The sequence below is a fragment of the Saccostrea echinata genome, unplaced genomic scaffold (genome assembly GCF_033153115.1).
Source record: "Saccostrea echinata isolate AGI-Se365-2 ecotype Australia unplaced genomic scaffold, CSIRO_AGI_Sech_v1 ptg000057l, whole genome shotgun sequence".
Classification (NCBI taxonomy): domain Eukaryota; kingdom Metazoa; phylum Mollusca; class Bivalvia; order Ostreida; family Ostreidae; genus Saccostrea; species Saccostrea echinata.
The window spans coordinates 1,375,001-1,395,150 of record NW_026889806.1 but is presented as its reverse complement, the minus strand read 5'-3'; the positions used below and the strand labels follow the sequence as shown (position 1 = coordinate 1,395,150).

Genomic DNA, 20,150 nt, shown 5'->3' with positions numbered 1-20,150 from the left:
GTATCTATTCAAGTTTGTTCAAATCTTATAAAATCTTCCCAAGAACAACAGCACCATTATCAGTCATATTGAAATGCGAGTTTCCTAGGGTTTTATAGATTTTAGTTTTTGAAAACATGTCCCCTGGCGGATAAATAGAAAAACAATAGGGGATCAAACGTTTATAAGTATTTTTTAAGACAGCAGCACCAATATTAGTCATATTCATTCTCAGGTAGGGCAGATAAAAGTTTGTTCAAATCACGGCCCCGGGTATAGGGTAGGGCTCCAACAGGGGATCAGGTTTTACATATGAATATTTAGGAAACTGCAATTGAAAACAAAATTTACACTAGAAGGGCCACATTAATTGATTTGCAAACATTCCTAAATTGTGTGATTTTTTCGTTTTCAAATTATCGATCCTGAGTTAGTGTTGAACTAAAATCGGGGATTGAATTTTACATAATCCAGAACAGCAAGGCCCGTTTGTCATGGATAGTGGAGCTTCCCAATGTTGTGTGTTGAATCATTACCCTTTGGGGCTAAGTTGGGGCCACAATATGAGGTCAAAATTTATGAATGGGAAAAAAGGGAAAATGTTAAGGGAACTTAAGTATTTATTTTCTTCCGTAACACTTGATGGATTTAAAAGCCTGGAATGAATCTTTAAAAAAAATTTATGAAGAAAAATAGGGTTAAGATGACATGTGAGTGTTGTGGAACATGTGCTTCTTGCTGTAATTTCTAAGTCCAAAGGTTTTGGACATGAGTTCTAAACACTTGTACATTTATAACAAAAATGGTTGTATTAATTATATGTAGCAAAACTACTAAAGATAAAAAAGGTTAAAAAATTAAAAAAAATGTTTCTATTGTTTCCAAAGATGGAGGTACATTGGTTCGGTTTAGTTTAAACATGTATTTTATTGTGATTTGTAAGTCCAAAGGACTAGAGACAAGTTCTAAAAACTTGTGCATTCTTGAATACTAAATCATGGAATCCATGAATAGATAGTGAGCTCTTAGGGATTAAGAATAATTAGACGGAGTGTAAACACGCGAAACACATTCAACATCATCCTGTATTGAAAACAAACTATCTCGCTAGTCGTAAGAAAGCATAAGATACGATGTTTTGGGTTTGCTATCGTCCAGAACTTTGTGAATAGTTGAGTCAGCTCAATATTCTGATTGTGCCTTTTAATCATCATACATGTACCACTGAATATAGACCTATATCAACTACACCACAGGATTGTGCAAAAGACTGATAGAGTAAAATGTCGAAATCAAATCAAAATAATCAAGAATGATGAAGATTTCTTCTGTTTTCCTAACATTACCATGGAACGAAACAAAATTGTATCCAAATTTTAAAAATCATTTATTCAGTTATCTATGATGACAAAAACAATTCTATCTGAAACGTGACTCATGAAAAGTCACGTTTTCGTAAATCACACAATTTTCAGGGACTTATTAGTAACATATAGTAGCTTATCAACAATTTTTTAAATTAGAAAATACAAAAAACAAAAGTTTATAGCCTAAACAAAGGAACTTTATAAAAAAGCCTTCTAACCTCTGTCATGCATATACATGTAAGTATAAAGTTAAAGGGGAAAGTTTTATTTTACAAGAGCCCAGAAATTTCTTTAAAAATATCTCTGCTTGATAAGTATTTTCAACATAGACATTCGTTGCTAATACGAAAAATGTTTGAGACAGAATAGAAATCTTTCCTTCCATCTCACTTTCTTTCTGAAAATTCATAGTCTTTGTTGACACTCTTTTTCAAATCATGAATATCATTAAATTAAATATTTCACAATAAATAAAAAAAATGGACAAGAATCGTGCAGTCACACTGAGCATGAATGTTTACAAGGCGTCTTAAAAATCACATTGAGAAGAAAAGGAAATGGCATTATACAGTGTTCTTCTGACCTTTTCCTTGCTTATGATAATTGATAGACAATAAAGACTTAATTCATTCGTGATACTGCAATTGTGCATAAAGATTATTTTCACAGACGGTTTTTGCATTATTTTGAAAAAAAAAAAACATAATAAAATATCATTGAATGCATTGCCTATGCAAATAGTTATATAATAACACAAACATCCGTGCTATGCAATCATTCTGAAGAAACGTGTCAATAATTTATTAAAACGTGATATGCGCAAAGTATGTAAATCCAGTCTGCTGTGTAAAGCATTTATTCACACCCCGAAATAAATAATGCATCCAAATATATTTGGACAATGAATTAGTAATGAAAGTTTGTAAATAAACAACCATTGAAAGGTACCTTTATAGTCAGAAATTGTTTTATAATAGCTGGATGATTTCACAGAGGTATAACAATGTCAAAAGTAATAAACACCACACCTTCAATATTTTCATATTGCTGCAGTTATGCATACATGCAATGGTACACTGCTGTAACCAAATATCACACTGTGAATTACTAATGTCTCTGTACATGGTACATACTTTTATTACTCCGCCTCGTGCAGTAATTAACAGGACTTTTGCTGGAAAATCGTGATTTATACAGCCAAAAGAATCTGAAAAAGAGGAATTTTAACAATAAAATACTTTGAGCGAGATGCCCCTTCATTAATATAATTATTTCCTCATTAGGTAAAACACATACCTGTAATTATGTGTTTATTTGTTTATCATTTTTCTTATTTATCTTGTAATACACATTATCACTTACGATTCTGAAAGTCATTCAAGCTTTAAAATGTCTGCTTTTGTGAAAATAAATTTTGTAATAATCACTCTTTTACTTGACAAATAAATCTGCAATAAGACGACGTTACCCGCCCTTTTTTACCGATGTCACATGAACGAAGTCTATAAATAGTTATAGTTATGATAAGTATTAAAACCTATATCTCATCCCGGAAAAATTAGGTAAAGTCACACAAGCAAAAATTGTTATTCACAATAAAACATCATAATCAAGGTTAAATGGAACATATTTGCAACGTACCTTAAATGAAATGATTACCTCTAATTCAAGGTTAATGTCACCAAATAGGTATAAAATCTCGAATACAGAAGTATCTGTAAAACCAGGTGATTGTCTTTTTATGTTGAAAATATTGGCACATTTTTATTATGAGGATGTCCTTCTTGTTTCGCACTATGCTGAAATAGTCAAAAATGATATCATTTGTAAAACAAATAACTTTTCCCCAAACTGTTACAAATATAAGAAGTATTTTTTTTTTTAGAATGAAACGTCATGGAGAAAAAAAGAGCAGAAAATCAAACATGAATAACACTTTAAAGAAATCGCACTGAAACATTCCGTCGTCATTTAAAATAAACTTATAATTATTATATTAACTCCTTTTAAAAAGTTACTTCCTATGTTTTAATTTGCTGCTTTATCCAATGTCTTTTTATTAGAAGGGAGATTCATTCCAATGGAACCTGACATGAAGACCCCAAAGATATGCTAATTAAAATTAAATGAATTAAAAGGCATGCACGGAAATACAAAACCAAGTCATGGAAGCTTATGGTAATATAATTTTAAGTCTAGCATTTAATGTTTAAATCATACATATGGCTGTTTAATTACAATTAATTTACTTTTCTTTTCAATTAGAAGTTTATTTAAGGTTCATAATGAGGGCTGCTTAATGTATCTTATACACCTGTCATTCTTGTCATATATCACTGTGCTGCAGCACGTTTTTTTAATAATTATTTTTCATGATGAAAAATGATCTTTTGTCTTTTTTGGGGGTTTAAATGAGACTTGAAATTGTATTTATCCTTGAAAAAAGTCATAAGGCACAACCCATGGAAGCACATCTTGGGGGGGGGGATCAATAAAAATTGGGAGTGCATAAAATAACAAAAGGCAAGGTAGACTTGTGCATTTGAAAAGGACAAAGTGAAGAAGAAATAATTGTTATATTCACCCACTTTTAAGGCGTGGGAGTACTTATACGTATATATGCATAGTGAATAACAATCTTATGTACGTGTCAAGTGTAATTACTGATGAAGAACGTACCTAATAATACAATTATGCACTCTTAATTTAGCTTGTGAACGAAACGTCTTTGTATTCACATTTGCATCTCTTTAACTGTGTAACCATTTCAAGACCCGGTTTTTCCCCTCCAACTGATATTTTCTTCTGAAAGTCTTTAATTTTTAACCACTGATTACTCCCATTTATTTTTTCTGTTGAATATAAATTGTTTTTTTTCTGTCCATCTCGAATTTAATAAAACCACCTCTCTCTCTCTCTCTCTATATATATATATATAAGTAGTAGTATTCATTTTTATATGTACTTTATGAATTTCTTGAAATAAGGAGACGTGGACACTAAAGAAAGTTAACATAGGGTGTATTTTAACAAAGTTCTTAAGGTCTTTAAGTATTAATTTCTCATAATGAACTGTCAAGTTTAACGCATTATTCATCTCCATGATTATTTCTTTTCTTACGTATGTCTTATGAGAACGCTATTGTTCCATAGCAACAACAAAAGCAGACTTCTATTAGTGTCTTTTTCTAGGCGTGTTCCTCGTGTATCATATGATATAACATCTCAGAAAGTCACCGAATAGGAATGGGAACTTTTGGGTTATTTTACCAGATAAATACATGTATTAAGTTTTGATAAAATAGACATGTTTTTTTGAATTTAGCAAACTTGTTAAATGTCGTTTTCAAATTTGGTTTGACATGATTTGTGACATGGCATGATTTGTCCGTGATTATTGCCTTTGTTACCAAAATAAGCTTTTTGCTTTAAATAACGTGTATATTACTTAAATATTACTTCGGCAAATAATCGCATTCCTTCAAAAGCCAACACGTGTACATAACTTGTTTTCATTTACTAATAGTTAACCTACAAAAAATTGATTTGTTAAACTTTATGTCTGTTATTGTTTTAATGCAAGTAAGATTTAATTTTTTGATAAATGATATTTTAATTCATATGGCAGATAGCTTAAGATTTAAACCAGATATGCCAAATATATATAATTTGTGCTTCGTTTTAATTATTAGCTAAAATTTGGTGTAATAATGCAGTAAACCATGCAGAAATAACAATTTAACACATTTCAGCTTCAACAGACTTAACTTTATTTAAGTAAATTATTTTAAATATAAATGTTTATAGTACATTCTTAGAATGACAGAAAAGATACATTTTATATACATTTATTAGAGCCAAAGTCGTACGAACTGGTACCATTTCATTTGTGTGGTAAGGTATATTTTGTTAAATTACCAAGAAATTGTTTCTAATGACGACCACAAACACATTCATGGTTAAATTTAAGCTGGAACTCGGTAAAGTACCGGTAATTGGCTTGAGACATTTACAATGCATGTAAAGAAGGTAATTGCTGAACCTGGGCTTGGACATATGCCCATCGAGTCGGTCTGTACTTGTGTAACATATAGTTTTGGGGCTACTGCTATTTTTCAGGCATCAAAAACAATTATTATCAATACAGACCATGAAAATTCTGGTGTTTTACTTACGTCATTTCACCGGATGGATCATAAGCATTGGAATTTTGGGGTGTTGTACAAAAATGAGTAATAAGTGACACAAAATATCCAAGATTTGCAAGTTTTCACTGAAAACTATATAAAGGATTGGTCAAAAATAAAAGTTTAAAGAATTGAATATAGTATTAATATTAAATTTTGACGTCATACTGTTCGGACAGATGTGGACATTGAAAAATATAACTTTGTTTTCTATGCTATGTGTAAGATACTGGTTTTGATTTAATTATGATATTACTTACATGCCGTTTATTTTTGTTTTTGCCGTTGTGGGTCTAGCGATGGTATGTTTTCTTTGCTATGTAAAATACTGATTTTGATTTAATTATATTACTTACATGCCGTTTATTTTCGTTTTTGCCGTTGTAGGTCTAGTGATGGTATCTTTTTTACTGGAAGGTCTGATGACTGTTGGACTAATAGTGGATAAGGTCCTTTGATGAAGAAAGTGCTGTGTTAGGTTTGAAATGCCCCGGAAAATGGGTGGCTCTGAAAAATAGAACAACATGAGAGAGTTAAAAGTGTAATTATTTGTAGTTATGACTTTTACTGGCCCGGCCCAAACGACTCAATACCTTTGCAAATCTTTTAACTAGAAACTTCAATGTGTTTAAAATTTTACCATTATTTTAGGGTATAGAACTGCTCAGTTTGTGACAGTCGAATAAGGCAAATGTATAATTCTTTTCGTATCAGACATGAATAACAGATTTTAGAAGAAACGCTTCACTTTATTAAGGAGGTATGCTACAGTAGCACACCAAAAGTTTATTTTATGGATGTTTAAAGTATCTGTGTTGACATATAATTTCAGCATTAAATAAGACCAACATGATATTTTAATCATTTTAAATGAATTATTTGGTATTTAAAAAAAATGACGAAAATATTTTTGCTGCAAATAAGACAATTTAGAACTTACAATTTGCGTTTAATCAATGCATGGTAAAAACTAATGAATTATGGCAAGGAGAGACAGGTAGCCATTTTATGAATTTCAATATATAAATATATATTTATGAATATGAAAATCAACATCTTTTGATATATTTTTTAAATCTGTGGATGAAATATGTGGAGATTACGAACAGTTTTCGAGGTCAGAAGTCCATTAAACATTACAAAATAGGAGCAGAGCAAACACGGACCTTTAAGATATCAGAGGTGGGATCAGGTGCCATGGAGGAGTGAGCATCCCCTGCCGACTGGTCACACACGCCATGTGCTCCTTGTCTTGATCGGGAAATAACGGAAAAATCCGTCGACAATTCAGTGTGTAAATAATGGCCTAACAATTAGTATGAAAAAAGTCAGTCAGCATTTGACTTAATGAAAGATTGTATTTGCTGACAAGGTCATTGTATCGACCATAGAACTTACAAAATGATGACTTTAAACGAGACTGCTGATATTCTTGTTTCATCAATTTGTTTGTCAATAACTTACCTCGTTATAGAAATTGTTCATACGTAGAGCATGCTCTGGCGTATCGAATCAACTGAGTGATAGGGGTATATTGCTGAATAGGTAAGGGAAGTTGACGATTGAAAAGTTAAAGACATCACGTTTATCATAAAGCTTTGTTGTTAGATTACCATTAACGTCTTTTTCTAATAAAATATCTAAATATGAAACAGATGTGTCAGACTCTGTTGTAGCTTTTATCTCAAGCTCAGCTCAAAATCTTCAAGAGCCATTTTATTTATAGAAAATGATTGTTGAACAATTATATTTTGAAAGAAATCGAAATGAAATTGGGAAGTTAAAGAAAAATTTGTTATTTTCTAATTTGCACCAATCCCGATTGAAATTAAACCAAATAAATGAATCCAAATCAAACTCTTATCACTCCATGAATTAAGCTTAATTGTTGGAGGCATTGTGATTTTTGTCTGTGGGTTATTGTTTTCTACATATAATTAAACATGTAGTACGCATGGGATGTCCCCACTTACAAATAAGTTGATCTTGTTAAATATTCGCAAATTTTGTGGTTAATACAATGACCTTGTTTGCAAATACAATCTGTCATTAGGTCGAATGTTTACTAACTTTTCCTTCAAATTGATATGACCTTATTTATTATTATACTGAACTGGTTAAGGATTTTACCCAATCATAATACGATATGACCGGTCGACGGGGATGATTACTCTTCATGGCACCTGATCCTATATCTGATGTTTTCAAGGGTTCATGTTTATTTTGCTTTAAATTTGTATTAATTAATTGGACTTTTGAGCAATATTGCTGTTCGTTATTTTCACATTTCATGTAGTGAAATTATAGTGTCATACATCAATAAGATTGAATACTCCAAAACTACTTTACAAATGCAGTACTCTAGGAATTTAAATGCCTAAAATCTGAGGCTTCCCTTCTTTTTGTCGCTTGCAATGCAGAAGGAAACTTAGGGATTACTTTGCTGGGATGTCTTTCTAACCGTCTTTCACACCTTATATCTTTGGAACTGATATACGTATCACCTTAAACAAACAGAGTTACTGACGTTTGACGTAGAAAATAGGATCTGTAAATTGACTCGTGTTCTTAATGCAAGTAAATGATTGAATGAATAATATTGCCTGTCGTCTACCGATTCGCACATTCAATTCAAATGGAAATGAATCGAAACGTTCTTGACACTTTTGAAAGGTTATAAAAAACAACGGTTGTAAAACAGCCCTCATGATATCATCTGAGGTGTTCTTAATATACTTCGAGAGTCTTGAGAGCTCCAAGGTAAAAATTGTACAAAACGCCAGTCCATGCTAGACTATCCGTGCAGATTTGAAACACCTCTCAATATATATGGTAATAATCCACTAGTTTGCTTACAATAACCGGTGCTAGGTATCGAGGGTTTGTTCCATTACTTGTTTCAAACGGCATGTTTATTTAATCATTTTCAAAGACAGGTCTTTTCGATATTGGCAGAAAGGTTTAGGTATTGATTAAAATTATGTGACTGGAGGTTCCCCAAAAAATTCAATATGAAGAAGAGTGTTGTCATTTCACTTCATTACAGAACATGGAAGAACGTTACTAAAAACATGGATGCATCAGCATTATCGGTTTTAATTATAATCACAATATTCAAGAACAATAAAAAAAAAACTGAACACACCATCCTGAAATCGAGCTCTTATTGATATTCCAGAAATATCTCGACCACAAATGTAGGTTCTTTTCTGTTTCGTTTTTGGATGTTTCGTCCTAAATTTACTCATAATGGTCTGCCTTCTTCTACATTGATATTTATTTACATACTTATTCATGTGACCGGTCGGCAGGGATGTTCACTCCTCCATGGCACCTGATCCAAATTTGGAGGTCCGTGTTTGCTCTGTTCCAAATTTGTATGCTTTCATTGGACTTTCGAGATTGAATATTGCTCGTTATCTTCATATTTCATGCTACAAACAGCAACGAATGGGGTAGCAGATTGAGTTTTGAAATCGTCTTTATAGACAAAGAATGATAAAAGTCTTTAAGTCCTCCTGGCATTGAATTAACAAATACTGTCTTGTGCAAATATTAAGAAAATACATTACGTAACGAAATTGTTATTAAATAACTAATAAACTATTGTTCAGGAAAGTATGCAGTTCATTTGTCCAAACTGTAATGGCATGAATTATTTATCTACAGAGATAACTCCTACATATACTGCACATAAAGTACACTTGTTTTTTATATGTTTTCCTGAGGTTATGATAACCTTGATTCCTTTTCAAGATTGATATATCTTACTATACATGTTCGTTTCTGTTTTCTTTTCTAATATGCATATAACTAATACATTGACTAAACTTCATCCCTAATGTTGCATTTGACTCTTCTTTGTTGGCGTTAATTTTGCCGAAATTATCCTTTAACACCTTAGGTACGGCAAAACATAAAACGGTCGCTTACAAATTTCACAAAATTATGCGATTTAGTGGTAGAAAGTAGAAGCTGAGAAGAACTATACAAGTTGAATAATTATCATTTATTTAGTGAGTGATGTATGTGACAGACATGTAATGTGAATAAATAATTATGTAATTAAAAGTCGTTTATGGTTAGCTATTTTTGTAAGTACATATATCTAACACAGATACGACTAATGGAACACAAAATTCAGGGCATGTTTAACATGTTGTTCTTGTAGTGTTTTATATTCTACTTGTTAAACAAATTAGGAAGTGTCGACAGGACTTAACAAGACTATGACAAATGCAGTACCTGTATTTATATACTTTCTAGTTCGGTACCATCCCCGGCAACCAATGAACGTTTTGAAGGTTAATTGTTGCATTGTCAAAATGGAGAGTTAGTGCTTTTTACCGACTTTGTAAACAATAAAAAATGTAGTAATTAGCTCCAGAAAAAAATGAAAGACTAATGCAACTTTTCTGTGATGGCAGTATGTAAATGAATATTTTTTTAAATAAAATATTTTCCAAATATTTGTACTAGACGTAATGGCCAACGTGTACACTTGTACGTGTATGTTGTATTGCATTCTATACAGGTACTTACTTTATTAAACAAAAAAATTGTTAATTTCATAGCAGTCGATTTATGATTAAAGTTGGGTATGACTTGGATATGAATGTTCAAATGAATGTGTAGGAGATACAGGTTATTGATGAAGCCAGACTTACGTGCAGTCCATGCTGGCAGGAAGCGTTTGGAACTGCAGATTATTGGATCCTGCACTTTATTTGCTAGCAAACTGTTACGTCTAATAGATATCAGGTAGCACATAAGCGAAATTTTCGTGAGGCGCTGGTTTCTAGAAAACCCTTTATGGATGAAAGTAAAAAAAAACATATTCGAGAAGTGGTGTTAATTAAATATGGATACCAAAAAAAAAAACTCCATAGAAATTTTCGAAAATTAGAAATAACAAAATTTTGCCGAAATCAATAGCATCAAAATGTATCATTTTTCAACACTTCATATAAGCATTCCCAACGATTAATTAAAAAAACAGACTTTTTGACATCAGACACAACTGCTTCAAAAATAAATCAATAAATAAATATATAAATAAAACCTGCAATTTTTCCTTTCTTGTTATTGGTCATCTACAAACTTACTTTGTACAAAATCATTCTGATCCTACACACACATATACTTTGATGTTAGAAAGATGCTGAAGTTTCTTATTGACAGTACACTGTATCTACGTAGTCTTTGTAGACCAGGTCTTTCAACAAGCTGTTGGAATTCCAATTGGAACTTATTGAGCCACATTATCAGCAGATCTTTTCTTGTATATTTTTATGAAGCAGAATTCATTTACAAGAAGAAATCTTTTCTTGTAGACTTCAATTTCGACATTTAGGTATTTATCAATTAACAATATTCCTTATCTTCTTACGTTAATACGAAATATACCGTTGAAGTCGAAGTCAGATAAATCGCAAAACCTGGCACATCTGTTACACTTTTCAATACAGTAAAAATTGCTCATAGCGAACACGTTTATAATGAATTGACGATTTAATTTCCTGTGGCTTCCTGAGATATATTATGAACTTAACAGATAAAGCGAATTACGAATTAAGAAAATCGTTCACTCCTGGCACTTCGTTACAAGTGTGCTTTTTCTGTACCTTGTTAGAAAAAGACATTGATGGTAAACTAAGAACTAAACTTCATGATAAACGGAATGACTTCAACTTTTCTGTCCCCAGCTTCCTGTGTTCAAGCAGTAAAATACAATTATCACCTGCATATGGGGTTGATGTCTCCCAGCTGATTCGATGTGCTATGTACAAACAATATCTAAAACGAAGCAGGCAACTGACAAATTAGCTGATGATACAAGGGTATTGAAAATCTGGTTTAAAGTCAAAATTATGCAGATTCAATTATGAAGCCATTATTTTCAAGCTGAATAGTCGGACTTCCCCGTTTACCCGATCATGATAAGAAGCACACTGCGGGTGTAACCGGTCGACATTGGATGCTTACTTCTCTCATTACTCTGATTATTTTAAGAGGTCCATGTTTGCTCCGCTAACACTTTGTATTGTTTAATTGGACTTTTCAGCATGATTACCGTTCGTTATCTACACATTTCATTTCTCTAGGATTTGAATTTGCAATCAACGTTTTGCACGTTATTCACTTGTAATTAAGTACAATAGATCCTTGTTTAGTTTAAATGTCAAATAAGGCAACTTTCGATAACGTTATAAAGTATGTTTCCACAAGAAATATATGATGCACAGCCATGGAATTTACCCGTATGCTATTATTCTATGAGATTAATTACAAAAACAAATAACAAATACAAATCCTAAAAGAATTATTCTTATTTATTGAGATTTCCATTGCAGGCAAAATGTAATATATAAAAAGATCAGCAAAAGAATAAATGCAAATTTAAAGAAGAATAAATGGATAATATAATAAAATGTAGTAAGTCTATTAGAACACTAAAGAGGAAAGCGTGCTTAAATAGGAAATAAATGAGTAGCGCATAAGGTTGAAAGAAAAGTCATGCTATAAATAGCCTGTGATTGATGTGGATTTTTAAAACTTTGTGTATTTATTAAGAGTCCCAATTGTCGAGTGTATACGGAAGCCATTTCCATTTTAATGTGTTCTCATTTTTTAAAACTACAACAAAAAAAAAAGACATTTCTTACAGTCATTCTGTTAGTTTTAATTTCTTAAAGATAGTAGCTATTACTTGAGATAACATCTAAAGACGATCACACACACTATATTGAATAAAGATTATATTTGTTAAGTTAATTTGATAAAAATATTTGGTTTATTCAGTGTATTTATTTCTTATATGATTTTAAAGGTACAGTGTACAAAGTGACAATACGACTGTGTAATGATGCCCTTTAAATATTACCTTAAGATGAAAATGTGAATATAACGAATAGTAATCAATCTCAAAAAATCTATAAACAATACAATTCTTTGAAGAGGGCATAAAACACGGACCCATGGAAATTCCAAAGGTGGGATCAGGTGCCTAGGAGGAGGAAGCACCCCCTGTTGACGGGTCACATCCGCCTTGGGCCCTGTGTATTGATCAGGTAGACGGAACATTTCGTAGTCAAATTCGGTATAAAAAGAAAGGCCTAACAATTAGTATGATTATATATATTATATAATTAGTCGGCCAAAACGACTCAATGATAGGTTATATTTGCTAACAAGGTCATTATAACGACCATAAAATATACGAAATGTTGACTTTAAACGAGGTTTTTGAAATCCCGGTAACATCAACTTATCTGTCAGTAGCCTACCTCGGTTTAAAAATTGATCGTACTCGGAGCATGCTCTTAAGTATCGAATAAGCTGGGAGATGTAAACACAATATGCAGGTGATGGCGGGATATTACTGCATAAATAAGGAAAGTTGACGATCGGAAAGTTGAAATCAACTTGTTTGTCACACAATTTAGTTGTTAGTTCGCCCTTATCGTCTGTTGTCAGTAAATCACCCAAATATGAAACAGATGTGGCAGACTCTGTGGTGTCGTTTATTTCAAGTTGACATATGAATGAAAGTAACTAATTTTTATTGATGATACGTCGTCGATAATATATATATATATATATATGTATATATATATATATATATATATATATATATATATATATATATATATATATATATATATATATATATATATATATATATATATATATATATATATATATATATATATATGTCGAGTTGAAGGCCACAAGCAATTGTTTTTTTCTTCTCAGGTAGAAGTTTCTGAATAAATTCTGCTTCATATAAATATAGAAACAGGTCGCCTAATAAAGGAGAACACTTACTGCCCATCAAAATTCTAACAGTTTGTTGGAAGATCTGGTCTCCTAAGACTACATATTCAGTAAATGTTGTCAATAAGGAACTCCAGAATCCTTCATATATCAACTTCAAAGTACTTGTTTGTAGAAGTGATTTTATTGACGACCAATCACAAGGTAGGAAAATTCTGAGTCCCATTTTTATTAAAGAAGCAATTATCTATAATTTCAAAAAGTCAACTTTTTAATTTATCGTAAGGAATGGTTGTATAAAGTGTAGAAAAGTCGGTCGTTTTGATGTAACTGACTTCTGAGAAATTGGAGTATAAATTGTTTTAAAGTTCTTTGTAATTTTTGAGAATTTACATCTGATTTACATAACTTCTAGAATATGCTGTAGGACAGTACGTGTCTGAAATTTGTCTTTAACAGTAATTAATATTTTCATTAAATATGCAAAAAGACCATATGTTTTGTAATAATTTAAAGAAAAATATATAATCTATATGAAAATAATGAAAAGTTTAAGTTCTATCACATTATAGAAGACAAATAGGAGTAAGGATTAGGATAAGACCAAGTTTTTCTTAAAGAATGCAGCAGGAAGAAGCATGCTTTTTCTATCTGTATCCTGGATTTTATTTTTATGAAGTGATTTTTATCCACCTTTGCAAGTTACACTTTATGTCGTTGATGGTCGTTCACATCTCTTCGATGTCATACATAAAAAACTAAATCCTAATATACCTTACAATTGTTTTTTTTTTTTGGCAAAAATAAATTTCGCCTTTTTGCGTCAATTTGGAGAACGAAAATATTCATGTATTAAATCCGTCATAGACAAATGATTGGATCGGTTGAAAATCACCCAAAAATAAACGCGTGGTATGTGTGATATATTTCTTAATATAAGTATATATTTCTTAATATATGTATGGCGTTTAGGATATTTGTAGCATAATTATTACCTGCAAACAAATACAAGGTATGCGTCAAATTATTTTAGCAAAGTTTCTCAGTACGTCTGATGTACACGTGAATTATTTCAGCCCCCCCCCCCCCAAAAAAAAAAAACAAAAAAAAAAAACAACAACAACAAACAAACAAACAAACAAACAAACAAACAAACAAAAAAAAAACAAAACAACAACAACAACAACAAACAAACAAACGAAAAATTACAAAATTTTGAGTTGTCGCTCATTGTGCCTATGTTACAGCAAATTAAGAACAATACATAAATGTTGTTTTATTTTAATTGCATTATCGAGCTTCTTATTACTGATTATCCAAAATAAAAAAAAATCCGTATAATGATTCCAGAAGTATTCAATTGAAAATTAAATGCAAATCCAATCAAGTTATGTCGTATACAAAGTTTTTCCACAAAAAAATACACTATAAAGTAAGCGTGTTTAACCGAAATATGCATTCTGTATGTCTTGCATTATATATCTTTAGCCGGTGACCTTAACACATACTTAGTTTTATCAATTCGATCAATATAATGTTGATTTTCAAAATAAAAAGTAAATAAAGAACTTGATCCTTTTCGTTGGCTAAATATTCAATTAATTTGATATGCAATGTACATAAATTTCAGCACCTTATTGACTCATGCATGATAAAAATGGTAATATATAAGGATTCATAACGAATAGTCAGCGTTTTCTAGTTCACAGAAGAAGAAATATTCCAGAAGATATTACAACTCCAGAAAATGTATCTTTATTTCCTGAAACCTTAGTAAAAAATTACATGCAAAGTAAGTCGTGAAAAAATGCCAAAAGAATTTAGTGCTTTTTTCTTCCTTTATACTGATTTTTATTATTAGAAATAGGAACTTATCAAATTTATTCTTTGTAAATGAAGTAAAATGTTAAGAAAAAAAGGACTTTGTGGCTTAACACGCTTTGTCTTATGAAATGCCTCTACAGTAGAAAAAAGTTTTGTCTGTCAGATAAATATATAAAGAAGTGATCTCATGGTAACGAAATTCTACAAATTATGTAGAACATATCTGCCGGTTAAATAAATGAAATATTTTATGCATGTCGACAACTCACACATGATTTAAAGTAGAGAGGAAGAGCAATGTTGTCAATTTGAATCTATAATAAAATAATATAATCACCAACTCAATAATATAATAATTCAGTCATCTACATTATGCCAATGAATAACAATTTCAGATTATATTTGTAAAATACACAATTATATAATCGATGACAAGAGTACCAAATTTTATTTGTTTGCTATTTTTGTTCCTTAACTTAAAAATAAAGCATATTTTTTCCAGTGGCACCCTGGAGTTTAAATTCATCTATAATCCAACACTTTGACAACAAAAACTTTGTATTGTATCCTAACATAGGCATACTTTTTAACTAACTGATGTATAGACATAAACTAAGGCATTAACTCTGACAATTTTAGGTAAAACTCCAGTTTGTTAATGCTTTTGTTTTGTTAGAAATGACTATCAACGCCATTCTTTGGTGCTGTCAGCTAGTTTTATTTCGAATTCATCACGCATGTTGTGAAGAAAGAAAAGCATTTAGCAATTCTCGTCAAAAGAAGACATTAAAATAATTTGCTCGGAATACACAGGGATCCTTTTTAGAAATCTAATGTGTCTAATTTGATATTAGAGAAGTCCATTATTGTCAAAAACACACTGAATCAACTACGTATGGAAAACATAGGGACTGCACTGTAGGTCGTAATGTTTGAAAGCAATTAAAAATATATAAATTTGTTTTGAATTAAGCTAACAAATGAATTTTTAAAACAATGAAGTTTTACATGATGTCTAAGGATAAGAATATCAATAATATTTAATATCCAAAAAATGTTACTCAACACTTCTACAAGATTTTAATAGATAATATACAGTTTACCTTTTTACGTATATTGACCGTATATTTTGTGTAATAATGTAAAATAGGGTGTATGCATTTGGAATCAGGTATTCATATTTGTTTGAAGAATTTCTGAACATGCATTTCTGATTATCGGTATACATTCATTTCACTAATTAGTTATGTCCATGTTAATAAAGCCACAGGTGTTTGGTGATTACTAATTAATTACGCAATTTGTAAGAAGTTTTTCAAACTGGTCTTTAAAAAAGTTTTCAATAAATATTCCTTCGATTTTATTAAGATGAAAATAATTGTTTAAAGAAAAATATCGATTATTAAAGGTATATTTTCGAAACAATTCTTCAATTTAATTTGAGAATGGCTTTGATTACAATCTTTTGGCATCAAAACGATGAAAACAGACTTTTGAAATCCACTCACCTCTATGTCTGTAATAGGGATTCTGGTGACTACTGTATACAATCCACACCGAAATGTCTAGGCACACCAACATCAAGATCAAAACATGCATGATAATCCTTCGATATACAAAAGGCTGCTGCAGGACATTTGATATCTGGTTAGCAAGAGAATCTTTAGGAATGGAGTAATGAACATTCTCTGGGTCTAGTGGAGAGCGGGCTTGACAGAATGATTAAATACAGAAGGGAGAAGTGTCGTACTTAATCCAGAAAGAGATAAGTAAATTACTTCAGATATTATTTTAATGTCGCTGTATATTTAACCAGCCTCTCTCTGGATCTCCTACTACTTTCACTTCATAAACAAGTTCACTGATCAAAGAGCGTAATACGCTTCGTTGATTCTAGCAAATTAGGAACGAGCAGATGTTTGTGTGATAAATGTTGTCAGCTAATGCCATCAACGATAACATAGTATATTGTTGACGATTTTGGTAATAAAATTTTCATTGGATTATCGATGCTGAAATAATGAAATATAGCTTGTAATATATCTTCAAACTCTCTTTGCATAGAATAAAAATAATTGACGCTTTAAATATTTCTTCTGTGAACCGATTCGGTAGCATGAACAGATTTTGTAGAACCCATATCTCTTTGAAATGGTCTACCATTTGAATTATATGTTTTTTTTTTACAGAAAATTGCACAAAGGGATCAGGAAAGAAAATAATTTCAAACCAGCCATATAAACGTGCGAGTGTAATTAAACAGCTTTTTATGCACATTCCAATCTATTGCAGAAAGCTTAACTTTTAATGCCATATAGTACACCTTTCCCAAAGGAAAGTTTCCCGGAAGATTTTCTTTTCCAGGGTAAAGAGGTTTTCCATTTACTTTTTTTTTCGTATGCAAAACCTTCCTTCATCTCTGCAATCCGTTTTTTATGTAGTCATATTAATATATTCAACTAATATCCTTTTACAGGAGACTATCAAAGAAACTTTTTAACCTTTTCACAAAAGTCTTTTGATATAGGTGCATGTTGTGTGCACCATACCTTGATAATTATAGAAAGAACCATAAATAGAGAATATCCAATATTTTATAGTTTGATATGAAATTTATTTCACCTGTAAAACAGGATATTTTTAAAATAACTTCACAAGTGGCGAAGCACTCGTTAAGATATTTAAAAAAAAATCCTGTCCGACTTGTGAAATAAATTCAATATTCAACTACAGTTATTTGATTTTTTTGTTAATAACATTTTCTTTGATTTCCTTTGCCTCTCCGATTTTTTCAACGCAGTGTCGTAGGACGTGACGTCATAATTTAACTTTTTCGAGACGTGATAGCCTAGCGAATGTGAGGTTGAAAATTGTAAGCATAGATATTGACAACAACTTGGAGAAACAATAGTTTTAGAATTTATTTAATCTGGCTATCTTACAACAAGAAGTGTTTTGCGTTAACACTTTCAAAAACATCACCTCTTTATTCAATGGATTTAATTTCAGAATTGCACTGTTGAAAATGTAATAAATGCATACATCCAATAATTCATTATAATAACTTTGTGTTCCTGGATGTGACAAATGTGAAATTTGGAGCTACACTATCGTAATTGTTTTGGTATCGAATTTTAAAATAAATATAACAAACTGGGGTATCAACCGTGTTTTGAAAGTTTTTTTTTATATTATATCTCTAGGACATAACTTGTACACAGTCTAGTTGAAAAGGAATCGATTTTTATCTTGTATTATATAATTATAATCTTAAATTTATTTAATTATTTATTATATGATTTATATAATTTAATGGATCATTCTTATATGATGATTGGTAAATATGAAATAACACAGACAATATAAAAGAAAAATAACTTTAAACAGTAAATAAATAATAACTAAATAAACGATCTTTTCTGTATTTTTTTTTTAAATCACCCATAGATGCATTGCTTTTCTTTTCAAAATGAGGTATACAAAAAAATGCATTAGTGATATTATTAAAAGTATACTTTAAATGTTCCTAGATTCCCGAAAAATATGTTGCTTGATTAACGGCTTTATCATATTTACAGAATTGTAAGGTTAAGATAGCGAACTGTGATAAATCTCCTATATCATGAAAACAAAACAAATATTGAAAAAACCCCCTGAACATCAAAGCTGGTATAACCATTAAGCTGTGCAGATTAAATTTTAAAATAATTATAAAAAATTCTATATAAAAACTCTTTAAAGGGGCAATGACTTTCTATGTCAGAGAAATCCTTTATTTTTTTTTTTTGAAAACCATCCCTTTATTTAAATAAGGTAAATCGTCTGGAGATAAGTTTCTGTAAAGTATGTTATTGGGTTGAAAGTTTCACCTAATAGTTAATCTTCAAGGTGGAAGTTTTTCGAGGCAGAACGATTTTCATATGAGACCAGTACTCATTGACATTTGTTTAGTAGCCCCTTTATTCTCACTGTACACAAAACCGAGATGTTGGGGGTAAACCATCTTTTTTTAAATTCAACAAAAAGTAATATCATAAGAGAAATTAAAATAAAAATAAAAATACCCCCCCCCCCTTTTGGATATCTGAAATCCTGATTAATACCAGATACCAACAGGTAACAAAATACAAAGTTGGGTAAAAGTTCCCAAACAAATGTTCATATCATTGGCATTATCATTTACATGTATCAATCAATGATGAAGGTAAGGTTACATGTTTACAAGTTGAATGTCAAATAGTAAAGCTTTAAACAACGCATATAATGCCATTTGATGACAGTTACAATTTGGAATACACCAAGAATAAGTGTATTGATGCTGTTGATTTAGTGATTTAAAAAAGATTTATAATTCCTCAGTACTCCCTTTCATGTTTAAACTGACATCCAATATTTCCAATAAATGCCCTTAACCAATTGTATTGTTATCTATTAGCAAATGTTATTCAGCATCAATCGTTGTTTGTAGACCTTTTGATCATTTTATTTTAGTTTTTTTCTTCTAATAAGAAAAAAATGTTTAAATTTAATTACTTAAACCTGAAGACTTTTGGGATAGAAATAGATTCTCTTGATTAAAAGCAAACTTTAAAAATCTTCTTTGCTTCTGAACCTTGATAGAAAACCTTTCTGCTTCATAATATTGGGCTTCATAATATATAGTCTACCAAATTACGAAATACACATTTCCTGCACTAAGAGTTTACTGTTGGGCTACTTTTTGACATGTTAAACCCCATCACTTCCTTTTTACTCATGAACATTTAACTATTGTACTATTTGCATAATTACGATAGACAACAAGGATTGGAAGAAATATTTTTATTTACTAGATTCATATTAAGCACGATACATTTAGTAAAATAATTAAGAAATTTTGCAAAATACGCACCTTGACAAAAGAGTGGAAAATATCAACAAATGAGAAAGATTTATTTCTTTTTTTTTTCATCGATTGGAAGAAATATTATTAATTTCTAAATCCATTAAATGCATTATGTGCAATAAGGAATTTAAC

General features: G+C 30.7%; 1 protein-coding gene across 2 annotated transcripts; it reads right to left on the bottom strand.

The window, feature by feature from the left end:
- Positions 1-1,459: 1,459 nt before the first annotated feature.
- Positions 1,460-16,990, bottom strand: LOC133174241 (uncharacterized). 2 transcript variants are annotated; one of them, XR_009719097.1, is made up of 4 exons: positions 16,642-16,990; positions 5,890-6,040; positions 3,006-3,145; positions 1,460-2,553 (listed from the first exon to the last, which is right to left on the bottom strand). XR_009719097.1 is itself a non-coding variant. In XM_061309320.1 (3 exons), the coding sequence occupies exons 1-3, from the start codon at positions 16,730-16,732 to the stop codon at positions 3,025-3,027; spliced, it is 363 nt and encodes a 120-aa protein (XP_061165304.1). In that variant the 5' UTR covers positions 16,733-16,990; the 3' UTR covers positions 2,890-3,024. The 2 variants fall into 2 exon arrangements, 1 of the variants encoding a protein (XP_061165304.1); XM_061309320.1 differs by lacking the exon at positions 1,460-2,553 and having other exon boundaries at positions 2,890-3,145.
- Between the last annotated feature and the right edge of the window lie 3,160 nt (positions 16,991-20,150).